The sequence below is a fragment of the Triturus cristatus genome, chromosome 6, assembly GCF_964204655.1.
Source record: "Triturus cristatus chromosome 6, aTriCri1.1, whole genome shotgun sequence".
Classification (NCBI taxonomy): domain Eukaryota; kingdom Metazoa; phylum Chordata; class Amphibia; order Caudata; family Salamandridae; genus Triturus; species Triturus cristatus.
In genome coordinates this window covers 1,090,718,050-1,090,738,452 of record NC_140589.1, presented here as the reverse complement: position 1 = coordinate 1,090,738,452, position 20,403 = coordinate 1,090,718,050, and the positions used below count along the sequence as shown (strand labels likewise).

The window sequence follows — 20,403 nt, the reverse complement described above, 5'->3', positions numbered from 1 at the left end:
AATCGGTAAAGGCACTGAAGGTTCACAGGTGTGTGTGAGGGGCAGCTAAAACACATCACTCCGGAACAATAAGGCAAAGTACAGTGAAAAAAGGACAGCTCCTGTTGTAAAGATATGAACTCCGCGAGGGTAAACATATGCCTCACATAACGGACAACAGCAAACCAGCTGACCTGATGAACTGCACATCAAGCTTGTATAGACAATGTACCGCGAAGGCAGTGATCCTTAGTCCCACGATGTTTGTTATAAAGATGGAGATATCTGCTTGGAGAGAGTACTGAAAGGGTAAGATGACCAGCTGCCCCCTGCGCAGGATCGTCACCAGTGTTAAAATTCAAAGGCATAGAAGACAAGACGAGGGAAGTGGTAAGGTTCTTTATTCTGGTCATCCACTCTCCTCAATGCAGAGAGCTCCAACTTTCTATCATGAACCCCAGGTAAAACATTCCATTCTAAACAGGGAAGGATGGGGGCACCAGGGTGGAAGGAACCAAGGGAAAGAAGTGAGTTACAAGGTATGCACTATCTAATACCTGAAAGATTACAACACATCTCCGCAACAAAATTCCTGTTTCCTACACTTTCGATTTCAATGTATCCTCCTTCGTCTGGTGTCTTTCCCTATCCCAATAAGTAGTCAGCTTCTGTCAAAAATAATTTACTGTCTTTGGGTCCAATACCACTGTTTTCATCTTCTTCCTGTCAATGCTTCACTTCCCTGACCACTCTATCAAATCATGCAAGTGGTTCCTGGATGTTGAGAACTAGGCTACTGATGCAGCGGAGCTCTATTATATGTTTTGCTAGAAAATCTGCAAAAATCTCCATTGCTCGCAAAAGTTCTGCTCCTTTCCCTGGGGAATTTTTATATTTGTTGGCATATACAGACTCCATCAAACTTTCAGCAGTCGTGTTAATCTTAAAGGGAGTGCCCCTGTCCTCCCAAGGTGCAAGCATGAATGGTTTTGCTGCTAGGACTACTTACAAAATCAAATTACTCTTCTTTGTATATGATGGGTATATTGATTCGGAGGGACACCTCAGCAAGATAGCTTCAGGACATTCAACTACCTATTGCTCTGTCACCTCTTTAAATATTCTCTGACACAGTCTTTCAGAACTCTGTCAATTGAAGGTGGGACCCTTGGTATATATGCGTCAATGTACCCTTTCAACTCTATCACCCTCCAAAAGTAACCACTCAAGGATTGTTTTTTGTTTTTGTTTTCATGGTGACTCTCTGATGCACAGTGCCACTGATGTAAGATTTTGAATAGCATCTCCTACACAAGATGCAAAATTTGTTGCACTCTTGATGTTCTCCCATCGTTTTCCGTCTAAACTGATATATAGCTCATTCCACCCACACACTGAGAAAAGGGAGCAACATCTCTTTCTCGTTGGAAATAAGAAATAGTATATACAAGAGGTGAGTATGACCTATGAGGTTGTATCCACATCCAACTCTCAAACTATGTGAGTTTTCTTTGGGCTGCCACAGTCAGCAGGGGATCTTGCACACAATTCCAGTAATTATTGGTTTCTTTCTGATTTGGTTAGGCTGGAGTCATTTTTAACATTGGTGAACAAGTTACTTACCTTTGGTAATGCCTTATCTGGTAGAGACTATCTAGACAAAGATACCTTTTCTTAGATTAATCCCCAGGCGTCAGACTGGATCTAGACTTTTTCCGTGAGCAGTACTCCTGCACGCCAGTAGGTGGGGTCATTTGGCTCTGTGTGACATCGTCCATGCAGAAATGACATGCATGGAGCCTATATAGGTGCTACCACAGTACGCTGATATAAGTTTCGTTTTGCAACTTTCCATGCCAGAAGCACAAAGCCACGAAGAACACTGACCACTGGTGCATGAGCTAGGGCCCTTAAAAGGGAAACATCCCTTTACTCTGAAATCCGTATGCAGGAATGGCAAAGATGTGGGGGTTGGTAAGGAATCTACAGTAAGATCGTCTACCAGATAAGGTATTACAAAAGTTAAGTAACTTGTTCATCTGATAGAGACTTTCAGCCACAGGTTCCTTACCTTAGAATAGATACCCTAGCAATACCTCCCCGGAGGTGGGACAGCGACACAGATTTATACTAGAAAATTCTGTGTCTCTAGGAAGTAGTGCTTCGTAAACGTGTGCAGAGAAGTTCATGTTGCTGCCTACCAGATATTCAGGAAATATATTCCACAAGCTGAGACAGTGATCGCAACCTTACTTCTGGTGGAGTGAGCACACAATCTTTCAGGATGCTGCTTTTGGGCAAATTCGTAGTAGATTTTGATGCAGACCACAATCCATCTTGAGATGCTCCGTTTATACACCACCTTTCCTTTTTTGGCTCCGACGTACTCCACAATGAATTGATCAATCCCCCAGATCTCTCTTGTGCAGCCAAGGTAGAATGACAATGCTCTTTTTGGATCCAGCTGATGGGAGTCTCTCCTCTTTCTTAGAGGGATGAGGTGGAGCATAAAAGATAGCCAAGTTGATGAAGTGGCCTATGCGAAACGGGGTGACAACCTTTGACAAGAAGGATATTCAAGTCCAAAGAACCAATTTTATTGGGTGAAAAGAAATAGATGGCGGCCGATTCGACAGTGTCTGCAGTTTAATGACTCTCCGGGCAACTGTAATTGTCACCACAAAGGCCACCTTGATACCAAGGAGCCTACGAGGTCAATTACGAACCGGCTCAAAAGGAGTACCCATTGAGGCATAAGGAAGGGAGCTGGAGGAATCATGTGTTGAAGACCTTCAAGGAAGCTAGTTACAATAGGGGTCAAGAAAAGGGAGGGCTGATCTGGCACCTACAGAAAAGCTGAAATAGACAAATAACCCTTCAATATGAGCAATGCAGAGCCTGCCGGGAATGGGTAAGAATAAATAAAAGAATTTGGGAACGAGGTGCAGATAAAGGGTCAACCGGTTTGTCTGGACACCATTGCACAAACTTCTCCAACGGCCGGTGTGTACCGTCTCAGTGGAGGGACGTCAAGCTGCCAAAATAACATTATAGACTTCAGGTGGGAGGTCAAAAGCTGTCAACTTTCACAGCTCAATCTCCATGCATGAAGGTGGAGCGTTAACTAGTTCCGGTGGAGTACCATCCCCTGCTGCTGCGACAGGAGATGTACCTGAAGGGGTAGCATGATAGGAGGACCGATGGACATGCTCAACAGCTCAGAATACCAGATTCTCGAAGCCCAGTCTGGATTCACAAGGATGACTTGGGCCCAGTAGTTCCTGATCTTCTTGAGAACCCTAGGCAGGAGTGGTATGGGTGTTCAAGTGTAGAGGAGGCCGAAGCTCCACTCTAAATGAAAAGCGTCTCCAAGCAAGAGCCGCCTTGGAAACTCCAGCACTCAGGAATTCTGACATTGCGTGTTCTCAGTGGTGGCACACAGCTCTAATCAAGGCTCTTCCCACTGCTGAGAGACTTTGCACTACCTCCAGATTGGAGACACCACTTGTGATCCACTAGGCATATTTGGCTAAGTTTGCTCTGGCATTGAAAGAGCCAGGTGTTGAACCACCAGAGAAATACCCTGACATTCCAGCCATTTCTTAAGTCACAGGACCTCCTGACAGAGGGTTCATGACCCCACCCAACCCTATTTGTTGCACTACCACATGGCTGTGGTGTTGTCCGTGAATACCTGCACCAGCCATTCCTTGATCAAAGGTAGAAAGGACTTCAATGCCAGCGGATTGCTCTGTGTTAAAACAGGTTGATGTGGAGTCTTGATTCTGCTGGAGGTCAGGGTCCTCTGATCTCCACCTCTCCCAAATGGCCGACCCAGCCCTGAAGTGACGCATCTGCCATTATAGATAGCTCTGGTTGGGGAAGGGAGAGAGGTCTGCCACCGACCCAATCATGGTTCATTAGCCACCACTGCAGGCCTTTTCCCCCTCTGAGATCTGGACCATGTCGGAGAGATTCCCCTGATGCTATGCCCACTGGAACATCAGGTCCCATTGCGTAGATGACATATGTCAACCGGCATGTGTCACAAGAAGGATGCAGGGAGCCATGATGCCCAACAGCCTCATTCAGTCTCACAGAAATCTAGTATAGATTTCAGTGAGACATCGGTATCATAGACTGAATACCCTGGACTCACTGCTAGGGAGGATAGGCCCAAAACTGCACAGTAGCCAGAAAAGATCTGATGAAAGAGAGCGTCTCAGAGGGAGTCTAGTGTGACTTCGGCAGGTTGATAGTGAACCATAGGAAGTGCAGGTGGTTTGCCATAGTCTGTAGATGGGACACGACTACCTTCAAATGAGCCCACCTTCAACAACAAATTGTTGATGCAGGGAAAGACTGGAATCCCTGACCTCCGTAAATAAGTTGCAACCACCCAATCACTTTGAACACCTAAACGGAGCTGGTAAGGTCAAAGGGGGGCACGGCAAACTGAAAGTGCTCTTGGCCAACCATGAACCGTAGGTAACGCCTATTGGCGGACAGGGGGGGGGATGTGAAAATAAGCATACTATAAGTCCAGCGATACCATACAGTCTCCTGGGTCCAGGGCAGACAGAACTTACGCAAGCATGAGCAGTTTGAAATTCTGCTTTTTTAGGAAGAGATTGAGAAGGAGCATGTCTAAAATAAGACAGAGGTCTTTGTCCTTTTTGGGCACCAGAAAGTAACGTGAATAGCAACCACAACCTACTTCTGATGTCGGCCCCTTCTCTAGATCCCCTTTGGCAAAGAGAGCTGACACCTCCTGACTAAGCAAGGAGAGGTGGTCCTCTGTCAGCTTGCTGTAAGTAGAAGACTTTTTTTGTAAACAGATTTTATTGCATTTATGAGTTATATGACATTTACATCATTCTATTATCTCATCTTGTAATGGCAATGGGCGATCTCAGTCTACATTGTAGTAAACATCTCATATTAATTACATCTGCTTACAACTCCCAGAGCCCCAACTCCCTCCTTCCCCTTTGTGAGTCGCAACCGGTCAAGGACATTAATCCGAGGATTAATTTCTACATCCTGCACAGGGTGCATCTAACCCCTGGGCATATTAATAAATACTTCCACCGGGAAGATGTGACGTGCCTCAGGGCGGAGATGATGCACATGATTTGGTCATGTCTGACACTGCACAACTACTGGGAAGAAGTTACTAAAGTGGTGGCGGGTATCACTGAAAAGAACATTCCCTGCTCACCTGCTGGCACTAGCTTGGATACATTCCAATCTAGTGCCAGCAGGTGAGCAGGGAATGTCTGTCAGATGAACTGTATTTTATGTGGATAGCTCAGTGGGTTACTGCTTTTGTCACAGAGACCCTTGTGTTACTTGCAGTTCAGAAGTTACAATCCTAATATAGGACAGTGACCAATGAACTGTAATCAAAGAGCTGCAGACAAACATGAATGGTATAGTTAGAACTTGGATTTTTTTGTTTTGGAATATAGTTAGAACTTCCGCAGTCTCATTATTCTAATGTTGCTAAAATGAGTATGTTCGGGCAGATATACATTGTTATCAGTAAAGCTGACCCCCATGGAATACTCTTTAAATCCTAAGGTTGTTTCCCCAGACCAAACCCTCTTAAAATATGCTGCCCGCCAGTATGGATGACATGTGATTCCTACACCTTGTAATCCTCATTGGCTTATGTGACATTCCCTGTAGACTGATTTACATACTTGTATGATTCATTGTCTCTGTATAATGTGTGTGTGGTGTAAAGTACTGACACACACTACACTGATATGAGTAGCGCTATACAACAAATGAAATGCATATGAGAGAGGGGCTAAGTAAAAATGAGGGGCACTGTTGGAGGGTGGCAGTGAGGGAATCCGAGGAGGAGGTCAATAGAGGGGGCCATGGAGGGATGAGGGGCACTGTTGGAAGGTGGTGGTAAAGGTATTTACGGAGAAAGAGGTTATTGGTGTGGCACCAAAAAATACTTTCGTATCAGCGCTGAAGCCGGCCCTGTCATGGCCTTTCTGTTTATGTTTATTTAATTAGCAGTCGGGTCATAAGGGCTACTGTGGAACATACTTTAAAGTGCGTGCTAATTATATTTACTGCTATATTCAATGTTTTAAGTTTGTAGGAGATTTTACTAATGTTTTTACCGGGAAAAATGAAAGTGGAGTCCTACTCCTATGGTGCCTGATATGGGGCTGGGGCCCAAGGTCAGCTGTGAGATAAGGTGCACTGGAGAGGAGTAGTGGATAATCAAGCCTGTAAGGGAGTGCGTTGCAGAGTTCGGGGTCAGGCGGAGGTAGTAATGAAGAGGGATTCTCTCTGAAGGCTCGCACAAAGGGAGCCCGAGAGTGTCACTTGCCTGATACTCCCACCTCAGAAACCTCCTCTTCCCAATAAAGGAACATTACATGGAAAAAGCACTTTTTGAGAGTGATAATATTTAGAAAGAGATTTGGAAAAAAGTGCATTTTACTGGGCCTTGTAAGACTAAAAGAGATCAAGGAGGGCCCGGAAGCAGGCCTGCCTAGACATATATGCGACAAATCAAGCCCGCAGTGGCCCACCCAAATGCACCCTTGGCCCACCCAAATAAAAATTCCTGGAGCCGGGCCTGTTCCCCACATGGCGCTTTACAAACAAAAGAGTAGAGCAAGTTAAAAAACCCAGCGTGTACTTTCAGGAAGTACACGCTGTGTTTTTAAAGTTGCTCTTCTCTTTGCAAGCTGCAGCCCCTCTCCCTTGTGGTACCTACAGCATAGCAGGAGGTATGGGGTCGAAAATGCAGAGCTTTAATTCCAGCTAGTCACTTTGTGGTTTGAGACGTATAGAGGTTGGCTGTTATTTAGGCATCTATTTTAGTATCTGAGGAACTCCCTTGAATCGGCTACCCTACTGTGCCTTGTTCTGTGTTTTGTTTAAACTTATCTTCAAGTAAAACATGATTGAAGGTTATTCCTCTTGATGCTGATTTTTAAATTTCAGGCTGAATTTTTCTATTTACTGTTCAAAAACACCCTTACGTTCTTACAATCAAAAGCTATTTTACTCTTCCACTCGTGTGGTCTGTCGCAGGTTTTCTGCCATTGCAATTAATGGAAATGCAGCTCTTTGATAGTTAATAGCTTACTGTTCTATATTAGGATTCAAACTTCTAAACTGCAAGTAACAAAAGGAGCAACATTTCCCCACCCAATGAACAGTGCTCCAGTTAAGAATCTTTAGTAAAATCTTATGATGGTACCACCGTTGGGGGCATATTATCAAGAATGGCATTAAAATTATCGCCGCTTTATCAGCAGGAAACTGCCGCTAAAGCGGAGATAATGGGCTTGATATTATACCCTTGAGAATTCCAATAGAAGCCCAGGTTCACAACAGAACATGGGCTTCTATTGGAATTCTCAAGGGCATATTATCAAGCCCATTATCGCCGCTTTAGCGGCAGTTTCCTGCCGCTAAAGCGGCGATAATTTTAACGCCGTTCTTGATAATATGCCCCTTGGAGTCTTGTGCTTTTCTAAACCTGAAGTGTACTTGCCTGTGTAACCAATTAATGTCATGGAGTGTTTATCCAATTTGCAAACCGACCTTAAGACCCTTAACGTGGCGCTATATGTGTAAAAATCCACCATCTTTTCACTTTTTAAAGTAAATGTTTGGAGTGACATTTGGCGCTGCGTGCGGTATGGTTCCTGGCGCACATAGCCAAGGTTGCAGCGCACAGACCCTCCACTGCTGCACACAGAGGAAAAAAAATAGAGGGAACATTGCCGCAGCCCCAAGCTGGCCGAGGAGAACAACCGCTTACCAAACTGTTCCAGCTTCTTAGAGTCCTTATCAGGTGGAGCCGTGGGAAAGGCACTCTGCGACGTCGAGGCCTGGATGACCAGACTCTCAGGCGTGGGATGAGTGGTCAGAAACGCGGGGTCACCAGGCACGGGGTGGTGGCGCCTGGCAACATTCTTATCGTCAGGGGCCCCTGTGGCCGGCCATGACCAAGTGCCAAACAGGACGTCGGTGAGGGCGTCGTTAAAGGGAAACAGTTGCTCCGACAAAGTCGATGCGGTCTGGAGCACCTCAGTAAGGAGTTTAGTTTTGAGAGCCACCGTAGGAAGATCAAGGTTGAGGACCTCAGCAGCCCAATGGAGCACCATCGTGTAGGAAGCTCCCTCCTCCATCGTAGGCGGGGGAGAGGCAAACCCCGGGTCAGAAGAGACATCGAGGTCGCCGGCGTCCTCCAGATCGTCCACCCAATCCTGCTCGGAGTCACATTGACAGGCAAGAGGGTCCTCGGACCCATCCCAGTCATCCTCCACCCCCGTTGCAGGAGGAACTGGCCACGGTGGCAGAGCCGGAGCCGTAGAAGGGACAAACGGCGTTGGAAACTGCGCCGTGAACGGCCGGCGCCGTCTCCCAATGCAGATCTCAGGCAGGAACAAAATGGTCCTGGAACCGGGGCAAGGGTGGAACGAACGGCACCCACTGCGGTGGTGGAGCCAAGGGCGGGGCCGGAGCCGGCAGCACCGGACCTCGTGGCGCCGGCGCCAGAGCCAACAGCCAACAGCGTAGGATCCTGTGGCGCCGAAGCTGGATCAACCGGCTGCCCAACAGGATCTGGACACGGGACCGCGGGGCCCAAAGGCGTGCCGGTGGGAGCCCGAGGCTTAAAAAGGCGGTCCATGGTGGCAAGAAATTCTCGCACATGTTCGGGAGTCGCTGTCGGACCTGGGTAAGAGCGAGTAGGCCGTGGGACTCCCAGGCTCCAAAGGAGCCGCAGGAGCAGAACCCCTGTCCCACTCGTCCGCATCCGAGGACCAATGGGGGGGGGACATCGGAGCGCGAACACGCTTCTTCGACTTCTTTTTATGTAGTCGCTTACCGGAATCTGAGGGCGAAGACTTGCACCCGAGGATCGATGACAGTGGCCCTGCGAGCGGTACCGGTCCCTGGAGCGGCGCTGGGACGAGTGCCAGACCTCCAGCAGCTTCCGGCACCGCTCCCTCAAGGCCTTCGGGGCCATGGCCCGACATTCCCGGCAAGACCGGGAGTCGTGGTCAGTCTCCAGGCAGTAGAGGCAAACATCGTGGGGGTCCGCCACCGACATATTGCGACGGCAGGCCCCACAAGACTCCCTACGTGCACCAGGAGAAAAAAGGGGGGAGACAAAAAGTCTCAAAAGAGTAGTCAAAAAGTGACTAAGGTACGTGCTCTATCCGGATCTGCGCTTGCTGGCGCGGAAAAAGAAAGAACTGACGTCAGCGCGCATGGGTGGCGCCTAAGTAGTGTCCGTGACATCATCTCGGCGGTTACGACGCCAGCGACGGACGCGGAGCCGCAAGACACCACCTACTGACGCGCAGGGGTACTGCTCCAAAAACTTTGCGGATCCAGTCCGACGCCTGGGGAAATTCTAAGGTAAGGAATTTATCACTAACGTGTCTCTTTCAGATGCATACAAGTGGCGCAACACCATTTCTGAAGACTTCGCCTTGAGCAGCCAGTCGTCCAGATGGGGGAAAACAGGAATCTCCGACCTTCTGAGATGTGCTGCCACCACCGCCATCACCTTCTTGAAGACCTGTGGTGCGGAAGTGAGACCGATTGGGAGGACCTGATGTGACTTCAGGATGGGAAGATGAAAATACGCATCCTGCAAATCGATCGACACCATCCAGTCTTCCTGTTGCAGCGCCAATAGAACCAGAGCCAAGGACAACATTTTGAACTTTTCCTGCCTGAGGTAAAAATTCGAAACTCTGAGGTACAGGATCAGTCTGAGCCGACCGTCTTTCTTGGGAATCATGAAATAACAGGAGTAACATCCCTGACCCCTTTCCTGCTCTGGAACCACCTCTATCGCACCTTTCTGCAGTAAGGTAAGAACCTCCTGCTGCAGAAGCAACAAATGGTCCTCTGAACACCAATCTTGGCGAGGAGGGTAAGGAGGTGGAAACTCTAGAAAATGGAGGGCGTACCCGTTCGTCACAAGATTCAAAACACAACGGTCCGAAGTAACCAATTTCCAATCTTGTAGAAAATGGGACACCCGACCCCCTACAGGACCAGCATGCTCAAAGATGGGGGATCTAGAGTTGCTTTCCCGTGGTACCAGTGTTGGGGACGGAGAGGAGGAGGAGGAGGAAAACTGTTGCCTGAAAGCTCCTAGAAGACTGCCTCTACCTTTACCTCTGTACGACCGGTAGAGAGGATTCTGCTGCTGTTGTTGCTGAGGCTGCTGTCGGCCACGAAAGGAAGCTGTCTTCCCAAAACCTCGATACCTCTTGTACCCATGGCCCCTGGGCTGGGACTGCAGGCCCAAGGATCTTGCAGTAGCCCTACTGTCCTTAAACCGCTGCCGCGCAGAGTTTGCATTGGTACCAAACAACCTTTACCCATCAAATGGTAGATCCGGTAAAGTAGCCTGAACATCTGGCGAGAAACCCGATTATCTAAGCCAGGCATGTCTTCTTGTAGCAACCGAAGAACCCATTACTCGAGCAACCGAGTCTGCAGTGTCCAGACCCGACTGGATAACCTGACGGGCAGCTACTTGCGAATCTGAAAGTGCCTCAAGAAAATGAACACAATCATTCTCAGGAAGCTTAGTAGCCAACTGCTTGAGAGAGTCCATTAGAGCATGAATGTACCTCTCCAGCAAGCATGTGGCGTTAGTAGACTTCAGAGCCATACTTGCCGAGTAAAACACCTTTCTGGCCGACTGCTCTAGCTTTTTGGAATCCCTATCTCCCGGGGTGGTGGGAAAGGATCCAGATGACTGCTTGGAGCAAAAAGCCTGGACCACCAAGCTTTCCGGAGATGGATGGGCCGTAAGGAAAACTGGATCACTTGGAACAGGTCTATATCTCCTTGCCACTGATCTTGAAACTGCAGAGGCAGACAAGGGTTTCTGCCACACTTCTATAATTGGCTCCGTCAACGCCTCATTGAAAGGCAACAGAGGTTCACGTGAAGAGGAAGAAGAATGAAGCACTTCAGTTAAAATATTAGATTTTACCTCAGCTGAGGGCAACTGAAGGTCCAACAACTCAGGTGCTTTTCTGATAACCACATGATAAGGGGCAAGATCCTGTGAGGATGAAGCTTTAGGAGAAGAAAGCTCACACTCTGGAGAAGTGTCAAGGCGACTAGCCTCACATAGACCTTCGAATTAGTCTACGGAGTCGTGAATCTCCCCATCCTCCTGCTCTTACTAGTACTCATCCTCCCCCAGCAGTCATTGTGCTTCCCTCCTGGAACGCTGCTTACTAACTGGCGCCAGCCACAGCGCTGCTGACACCAGCGACGGCAGTGATGGAGGACCTTTCCAGGTGGGCAATGGCACCGTTTGAATCCTGGTCAGCGCTGGCTCAACACCAGACGGCGCTGGCAATTGAGGTATCGGAGTCGAAAGCCTTGGCGCCAGAAACTGCCAAGATGAAGCCGTCGGCATCAAAGGCACGAAAGGTGCCTGAGCATATTGTTGGGGGATGCCCAAGTTAAAGGCAAGTGGACCCACGGGTCCAGAAGGTGCAACAGTACGGTAAGATGCCCTGGCAAAGATGCCATACATCTAATTAAGGAAATGCGATGGATCTGATCCTGGCCCTGGAAAAGAAGGATAAGGATCCGAACTCCCCTGGTCTTGAACCATCCGGGGAAGTACAGGAGGCCGGAGTTGCAGAGCCGGAGACATTGGTGCCCGCACAGGCGAAGCCACAGATACTGGAGAAGACTCCCTGGGAGCCGGAGGACTCCTAAGCGCCCGAGAACCTCTGGGCGTTGGTGAATCCATCTGAGTCGGCGAATCCACTGAAGCAGGAGAGTGAACCGGAGTCGCCTGCAGAGAAGGAGAAGGCGACGGAGAGACAGTCTTTTTCACAATGCTGCTTTACTGAAGAGGCTGATCTCTAAGCCCTACCCTTCGAAGAACGACGTCGAAAACCATGTCTTCTCTTCGACTTCTTATGCTTCTTCGACTTCGAAATATGCGAGGTCAACGACTTTGAACGCTTACGACCCCTCTTCTCCTTTTTCGCCTTCGCCATGAAGAGTTTGGCTTCACGTACTTTTATTGCCTTCAGGTATATCTTCGGACAGTTCGAACACCCATCAACATCGTGGTTGGAAGAAAGGCACCAAAGACAGTCGTCGTGTGGGTCCGTCATAGACATGACTTCCACACTCCCTGCAGGGCTTGAAACCCGACCTCTTCGTAGTAGCCATTACAACTGTAACATGAAGAAGATAGAAGAAACAATGTAATCACAGAGAACTGGAGAGTCGCAGAAAAGGAATATGCTACTTACCAGTATGCATCTGTTCTTGGCATGTAGAGCTGCAGAGTTGTACACTTAGCATAGGTCGCCATCTGGTGTTGGGCCCGGATGTTTGCAGTTTGTTTTTCTTCTTGGACCGTCTTTGGAAGTCACGAGTTTGGTGACTCCTCCTTCGGTCCGTACTGCGCATGGGCTTCGGCTCCATCCTCAGATTGTTTTTCGCCAACAGGGAAATGATGGAGCGTAGTAATAACAGTGAGAAACCCATGTGTTGTATCTAAATAAGATGTACTGGAACGGATACAGGTAGCCGGGGAGGCGGGTGGGCGTGTACAACTCTGCAGCTCTACATGCCAAGAACAGATGCATACTGGTAAGTAGCATATTCCGTTCGAGGCATATGAGCTGCAGATTGTACACTTAGCATAGATTGTATAGCAGTACCCAACCTTAGCGGCGACCACCGGTATCCGTTGCAGCTGTTTGAAAAAGTGTCTTTAGTACAGCCTGGCCCACCCTAGCTTGCTGCTTGGAATGCACATCTACACAGTAGTGTTTTGTGAAGGTGTGCGGTGTAGACCATGTGGCTGCCTTGCAGATGTCATCTAGGGGTATATTCCCTAAAAAAGCCATAGAAGCCCCTAACTTTCTTGTAGAGTGGGCTTTAGGGGGAACAGATAATGTTCTCTTTGCCTTCTGATAGCAAATTTGTATGCATTTTACAATCCACCTAGCTATCCCTGATTTTGAAATGGGGTTGCCTTTATGTGGTGGAGAGAAGGAAACGAACAATTGTTTAGTTTTCCTGAAGGGTTGCGTTCTTTGTATGTAGTACAGCAACGCCCTTTTTACATCAAGTGTGTGTAAGGCCCTTTCTGCAACAGATTGGGGTTGCGAAAAGAATACAGGTAATTCCACTGATTGATTGAGGTGGAAGGGGGAAATGACTTTGGGCAGAAACTTCGGATTTGTGCGAAGTATGACCTTGCTGTGATGCATTTGTATGTAGGGTTCCTGTATGGTGAACGCTTGTATTTCACCAACCCTTCTAAGGGAAGTGATAGCTACAAGGAAAGCTGTTTTCCAGGTGAGAAACTGTAGCTCACATTTGTGCATTGGTTCGAAGGGCGGACCCATTAGTCGTGTAAGAACTAAATTTAGATTCCATACAGGGGAAGGTGGTGCCCTGGGAGGAATTACTCGTTTAAGGCCTTCCATGAAGGCTTTAATAGCGGGCACTCTGAAGAGTGATAAATGCTGCCTGTTTTGTAGATAGGCAGCGATCGCTGCTAGGTGTAGGCGTATGGATGAATATGCCAGGTTACACCTGTGAAGATGGAGCAGATAGCATATGATGTGCTGTATGGATGCATCTAAAGGGTTGATTGTATTGTTACGGCAGTACATTACAAATCTTTTCCACTTTGCGGCATAGCATGCTCTAGTGGTAGGACGTCTGGCCTCCATGATGATGTTCATGCAATCAGGGGGAAGGTTAAGGTATCCGAATTCTAAGATTTCAGGAGCCAGATCGCCAGGTTGAGCTGAGCTGGGTCCGGGTGCCTGATTTCTCCATGGTTCTGGGTTAGGAGGCATGGGGAAAGGTGCAGTTTTTGATGTGGTACCACTGATAGTTGTAGTAGCGTGGTGTACCACGGCTGCCTGGCCCACGTCGGAGCTACCAGAATGAGTGTGAGGGAGTGCTGTTGTAGTTTCCTGACCACTAATGGAATTAGTGGGAGAGGTGGAAAGGCGTATGCAAATCTGCCTGACCAGTTCATCCATATCGCATTGCCCTTGGACAATGGGTGTGGGTATCTGGCGGCGAAGCTTGGGCATTTTTTGTTTTCGTGGGTGGCGAAGAGGTCTATTTGAGGATGCCCCCACTGTTGGAAGAATGGGTGAAGAACTTGTGGATGCAGTTCCCATTCGTGTAGTTGTTGCGTCTGTCTGCTGAGCAGATCTGCTATGGTGTTTTGTACGCCTGGAACATGCTGTGCCAGGAGAAAGATGTTTTGGGGGATTGCCCATCTCCATATGCTCTGGGCTAAGCGGGAGAGCTGGGGAGAGTGTGTCCCCCCCTGTTTTTGTATATAATACATCGCAGTCATGTTGTCTGTGCGAATGAGGACTGCTTTGCCTGAAATCTGTTTTTGGAAAGATTTTAGGGCTAGAAAGATCGCCAAAAGCTCCAGATGGTTGATGTGGAGCGTTTTTTGCTGTGGCGTCCATAGACCTTGCATTGTGAGGTGTAAGAGGTGCGCTCCCCAGCCGGAGAGCGATGCGTCCGCTGTTAGAGTCACTTGAGGAACCGGGTCCAGGAACGGCCGTCCTTTGGAAAGGTTTGTGGTGTTCCACCACTGCAGAGAGTGATGTGTGCGGCCGTCCACCAACACCAGATCCGTTAGCTGACCCTGGGCCTGGTTCCACTGTTGTGCTAGGCACTCCTGAAGTGGACGCATGTGGAGTCTTGCATGGGGCACTATGAAGATGCAAGACGCCATCATTCCTATGAGCTTCATAAACACTCTTGCTGGAAGAGAGTGTTGAGGAAGGAATGTTTTGCGTAAGGCTAGAATGCTTGTGATTCTGGCTGAGTTTGGATAGGCAATACCTTTGGAGGTGTCTATAGTGGCCCCGAGATATTGCTTTGTGTGAGATGGTATGAGGTGGGACTTTTGGTAGTTCACCGTGAAGCCTAGCTGATGAAGCAGTTGGATGGTGCTGTATGTATGTTGCACGCATTGGTGGTAGGACGCGGCTTTTATCAGCCAGTCGTCTAAGTAAGGGAAGACGTGAATATGTTGACGTCTGAGGTGTGCTGCTACTACTGCTAGGCATTTGGTAAACACCCGTGGTGCAGTGGTGACCCCGAAGGGGAGAACCGTGAATTGGTAATGTTGCCCGTCCACCACGAACCTGAGGTATTTCCTGTGAGAGGGGTGTATTGGAATATGAAAGTATGCGTCTTTCAGATCCAGGGTTGTGAGAAAGTCTCCCTGGCAGAGGAGTGGGAGGACTTGTTGTAGGGTGACCATGTGAAAGTGGTCTGAATGTATGTAGGCATTTAGAGGCCGGAGGTCCAGAATGGGTCTGAGGGTCTCGTCTTTCTTTGGTATTAAGAAATATAGGGAGTAGACCCCTAGATTTCGTTGATTGACGGGTACCTGCTCTATAGCGTGTTTTTGGAGGAGTGAGAGTACCTCTTGTTTGAGCAGTGTGGAATGTTCTTGAGACATTGGACGGTGCCTTGGTGGGATATTGGGTGGGGTAGATGTTAGCTCGAGACAGTACCCTGACCGAATAATTTGGGTCACCCATTTGTCCGATGTTATGGACTCCCATACGTGGATAACATTTTTTAGTCTGCCCCCGACCGGGGTGGAATGGTCTGGGGGGAGCGGAGGGGAGTCATTGTGCGGGTGGGGTGGCAGAACGGGTGTTGTTGGTTTTGCCCCTGCCCTTATTGTTGTTGCCTCTGTAACCACCCCTTTGGTTGCCCTTTGAAAAGGTATTTTGAGGAGGGGATTTGTAGGAGGTAGAGGCATTATCGGTGGAGGAGCCTCTGCCTGTGCCACGAAAGGACGAGCGTCGAAAGGAACGCTTAGAGGCTTGTGTTTGGAGTGCCCCCATAGACTTCGCTGTGTCTGTGTCTTTTTTCATCTTTTCCAGCGCTTCGTCTACCTTTGGCCCAAAGAGTGTTTGCTGGTCAAAGGGGTGATTGAGTATGGATGCCTGGACTTCAGGCTTGAAACCTGAGATCCTGAGCCAGGCATGGCGACGAAGCAGGACACTGGTATTTATGGCTCTAGAAGCAGTGTCGGCTGCATCGAGGGCACACTTAATGGAGGTGTGTGTAATTAGTTTACCCTCCTGTATCAGGTCATGAGCTTGGCGCTTGTATTTTTCTGGAAGGTGCTGCATAAGAGCCTCTAGTTCGTCATAGTGTGCTCTATCATATCGCGCAAGCAGTGCTTGTGTGTTTGCAATGCGCCACATGTTTGCAGCTTGGTAGGCGGTGCGTTTACCAGACGCGTCCAGAAGTTTAGATTCCTTGTCTGGCGGTGGGGCATCTCCTGAGGATTGGGAGTTAGCCCGCTTTCTAGCTGTGGAGACAACTAGGGAATCTAGGGGAGCAGGGCCCTTGATGTATGCAGGGTCTGTGGGTGCGGCCTTGTACTTCTTCTCTATTCTAGGGTTCAGTACTCTGGCCCTGACAGGGTCTTTGAACACCTCTGTAGCGTGCTTGGTGACACCCTTAAGCATGGGTAAAATAGAAGTGGATTTGTCTTGTATATCAAATGTATCCAGTAGGAAGTCTTCTTCCACTGGTTCACTGTGCATGTCCACCCCATGGTAGTGTGCTGCTCTCTGCACTAAATGATGAAACCCTAAAGAGTCCTCTGGAGGAGACGGCCTTGATGGGTATAGGTCGTCTTGAGGTACATTGGGTATATCAGGGTTATTGTAATCCTCCCATGGATCTGGGGTCCCTGGTGGAGTGGGATCCATTGGGGCCTCCGCCGGGTAATTGTCCGGGTCCCCGTCATCCGGATCTGGGGATGGGGCCGGATCGTAGTGAGGTAAAGGTGGCGGAGACCTGTGAGGTGGAGGGGGTGGAGGAGGTGGAGGAGGAAGGGGGGGTGGCAGTGGGGAGGGCACTCTGAGGGGGGAAGTAGCGGAGTCCTTCCTTTTGGGTGGAAGAGGAGGAGCCGGAGCATCAAGGCGTCTTTTCTTGGTAATTAAAGTCAAAAGCCCAGTCTTTGGATCTCTGGACAAGGTCTTTTGTAAAGGGTCTGGTGTAAACAGAGCCAATGGTGCCGAGTCGTCTGTAGGCACCGGTGATTTCGGAACCGGGGGTTTCGATGGTCTGTGTGCGCCATGCTTTCTTGAGGTCTCCGTGTGTTTCGGCGTCGAATGATGTTTCGGCGCCGGAGCGTCGGTGCCGACAGATTTGTGTTTGTGTTTGGTCGGCACCGAGTGTCCAGGCTTCGGCACCGGTGGTTTCGGAGTCGAGCTGGATTTTGCAGTCTTCGGTGCCGGATGGTGTTTTTCGGCACCGGGCGTCGGCTGGCTCGATTCCGAGCTGCCGTGAGACTTTGGGGGCTTCGATACCGGGCCCGAAGGTGGGGTGATCGAAGCTTTGGTTTTGGTTTTGCCCAGGCCGGCAGGCGAGGGAGTAACCTGAGTCTCTTTGGTTTTCGGCGCGGGGTTGGGAGGGGGCATAGTACTCACGGCCCGCTGCGCTGGTGTAACGTCCTCCACGTCGGAGTCGTCGGCCTCGGAAGCGCTGACGACGTCTTCCTCCTGTTCGGTGTGTGTTTGCCCCGAAGCTTCGGCGTCGTCTCTGAAGATGTCCGGTGGAGCTGCAGAGGATGAGTGCGCCATGGTGCGTCGAGCTCTTCGATCTCGGATGGTCTTTTTCGATCGAAAAGACTTGCAGGCGGGGCAGTCTCTAGCCTCGTGTTCCGGAGAGAGGCAAAGGTTACACACCTGATGGAGGTCGGTGTGGGGAAATTTAGACCCACATTTTGGGCACTTTTTGAACGGAGTCCTTTCCATCGGCCGGGACCGGAGTCGCGGAGGGCCCGAAGGCCGGTGTCGATGTACGGGATGGAGAAAGTGCCGCTTCGAGAGATGAAGATGATGAAGGAACTCGAAGAATCGAGGATTTTCCGTCGAGGCTGGAACCGTAGAAGTTCGAAGCCGGAGCACGAAGTATCACATCCGAGCCCGATGGCGGAAAAAAACAATCTGAGGATGGAGCCGAAGCCCATGCGCAGTACGGACCGAAGGAGGAGTCACCAAACTCGTGACTTCCAAAGACGGTCCAAGAAGAAAAACAAACTGCAAACATCCGGGCCCAACACCAGATGGCGACCTATGCTAAGTGTACAATCTGCAGCTCATATGCCTTGAACACACTGTTACGCGCCAACAGCGTGGAAAAAGGGAACTGACGTCAGCACGCCGATGAGGTCTTCCTATGGCTCCAATGACCTCTTACGGTGTCACGAGCTGAGCCGTGCTATTATGACATCCTGGTTGACGTGGGAAAAGAATTTCCATGGAATGCTGTCGCAGGGGTAATTCAAAAGGTGAGGAATCCACAGGCAGATGTATCCATCAGAAATAAATCATACTATAATTTTGTGATAGGCATATACGTTGACAAACATATTTCAATTTAAAGTGCATGACCAAGATGTACAAAAAACTTACATTGTGTTGTTTTATTATTGCTATTTTGAAGATATCCAAGAAGAAGAATAAGATCCTCTACAACTCGAAAACATTGAGAACCTGGGGAACTGCAGGAATGGATGGTAACAGTCACCAGCAGCTGTTGAATATCACACATGAGTAACTTGTACTCATTTAGGGACATACTGTGGATAAACAGTTAAAGTGTTTAAGAGCAGAGCCGATTATAGACAAAACAAAAACATGTTAATAGTGATAATTACTCTTCAAATGCTTAGGTAGAACACTTCACATTAAGCGTGTTCAGTCGGCAAATAACATACTGACAATTTAAATAAAATTCTTGCTACTCAAAGATGTAAAAATATTTCAGGCCTTAAGCTCCAAATTCAGGGCTGTGCAATTACCCTGAATCTATCTAGTTACCAATGTTAACACAACAATTTGATATCCCTGCCTTCTCCAGCTTGGGTTACACAGTGTCCACTGTTGAAGAGATGTTGGAATCCAAGCACCTTGATCAGCAAGCAGTTTAAGACCATACCCCTCATGTATGTGTTTGTGTTTAATCAACAGTCACAGTTGCAGAAAAGGAGAGAACACAATAGCTATTCTACAACATTCACTTTCTAGGTCATCTTGCTGATGCCCAGGGGCAGCCTTGGTGTAGGAAAATGTCAGAAGGCAGTTGAATGCTGCAGAAGTAGCTCCAATTGAAGAATTGTTTTAACACTGACTGAATAGTTAGGGTTCACAAACAAATTCAGCAGTTATGATCCACACCAAGGGTCTTTAGGGTGGTTTCCAAGATCAGGAAGATGAAAGGGAGTATGGAGAAGTTCCTTACAGCAGACAGCAGTACCACTGAATAGTTACATGAATCCTAAAGCAGAGTCTATGCAAAACATTACTGGGAGGCAGGAAGGGAAAAACTAAAACTACAATAGATCCTGTAAAGAAACACATTCTTGAATAAAGCCTTTGTCTATATTAAGTATGTTTCCCATTTACAGCATTCTACAGTAAAAATGGATAATTACATTGTGAGTATTATTTGCTGCTCTCCTGGTGGACCACCATCTTCCACACTCCTACTGACTGGGTACCTGGGATGAAACGCACTGCGGAGTGTTCAATCAGTGGAAAGACACATAATGTTGAGCAAATCAGATGACTGCCATTCTAAGCTGGACTTTGAATCCAAGCCGACTCGTCACTGTGATGACACTGTAGAAGTGGGGCCAGATGAACCCGGACCCCCCCACCGGAAGCTAGCACGGATTCTGGGGACATGAAGGCCCTAGTGCTGGCAATGCAGAGCAGTTTAACCTCCACTGAATCCAAAATGGAATCATTCAGCACCAGGATAGACAATATTACACACAAATTGGAAAGGCACAACAGCCGCTTACAAGAAGCTGAACAATGCATATCAAAGGTTTAAGACTCGACGCCACCCCTCTTCAACATGGAAAAAGTCCTGAAGGTAAGAGCGATGAAAAACGAGGAGCTAGAGGCGTGCTCGAAGTGCAATAATATCTGCATGCTAGGGGTCCCTGAGCCAACCAACACAGGCAGATTGGATGGCTGTGGAAAAAAAGTTGACGACTCTTCGGGCCAGACTATTTTTCACATATGCTGATAGTAGAGTGAGCGCACCACTCTCTGGCTAGTCATCCTCCTGCGGGAGCGTCTGTCCACCCAATAATCGCACGCCTTCTGAACTTTCGAGACTGGGATACCACTCTTCCTATGGCTTGTGCGCAGCGTTTCTTGATTTTTGACAGCCATGCTACCTCCTTATTTCCCGACTTCATGGCGACTGTCCAGGAGACACGGCTGAGATTTCTCCTAGTCAAGCAGAAACTACAGTAGTTAGACATCCCCTACGCTATGCTCTATCTGGTTTTAGTTCACTGTTGCAGGCAAACAGCACATCTTCAACACT

General features: G+C 48.6%; 1 protein-coding gene across 3 annotated transcripts in view; it reads right to left on the bottom strand.

The window, feature by feature from the left end:
- LYST (lysosomal trafficking regulator) overlaps positions 1 to 20,403 on the bottom strand; it is a 3,752,809-nt gene that overhangs the window by 1,772,108 nt on the left and 1,960,298 nt on the right. For all 3 annotated transcript variants that reach the window (XM_085611970.1, XM_085611971.1, XM_085611972.1), the window contains one exon: positions 18,474 to 18,640. In XM_085611970.1, the coding sequence (XP_085468096.1) occupies positions 18,474 to 18,640 (167 nt within the window). The remainder of the gene's footprint in view (positions 1 to 18,473; positions 18,641 to 20,403) is intronic.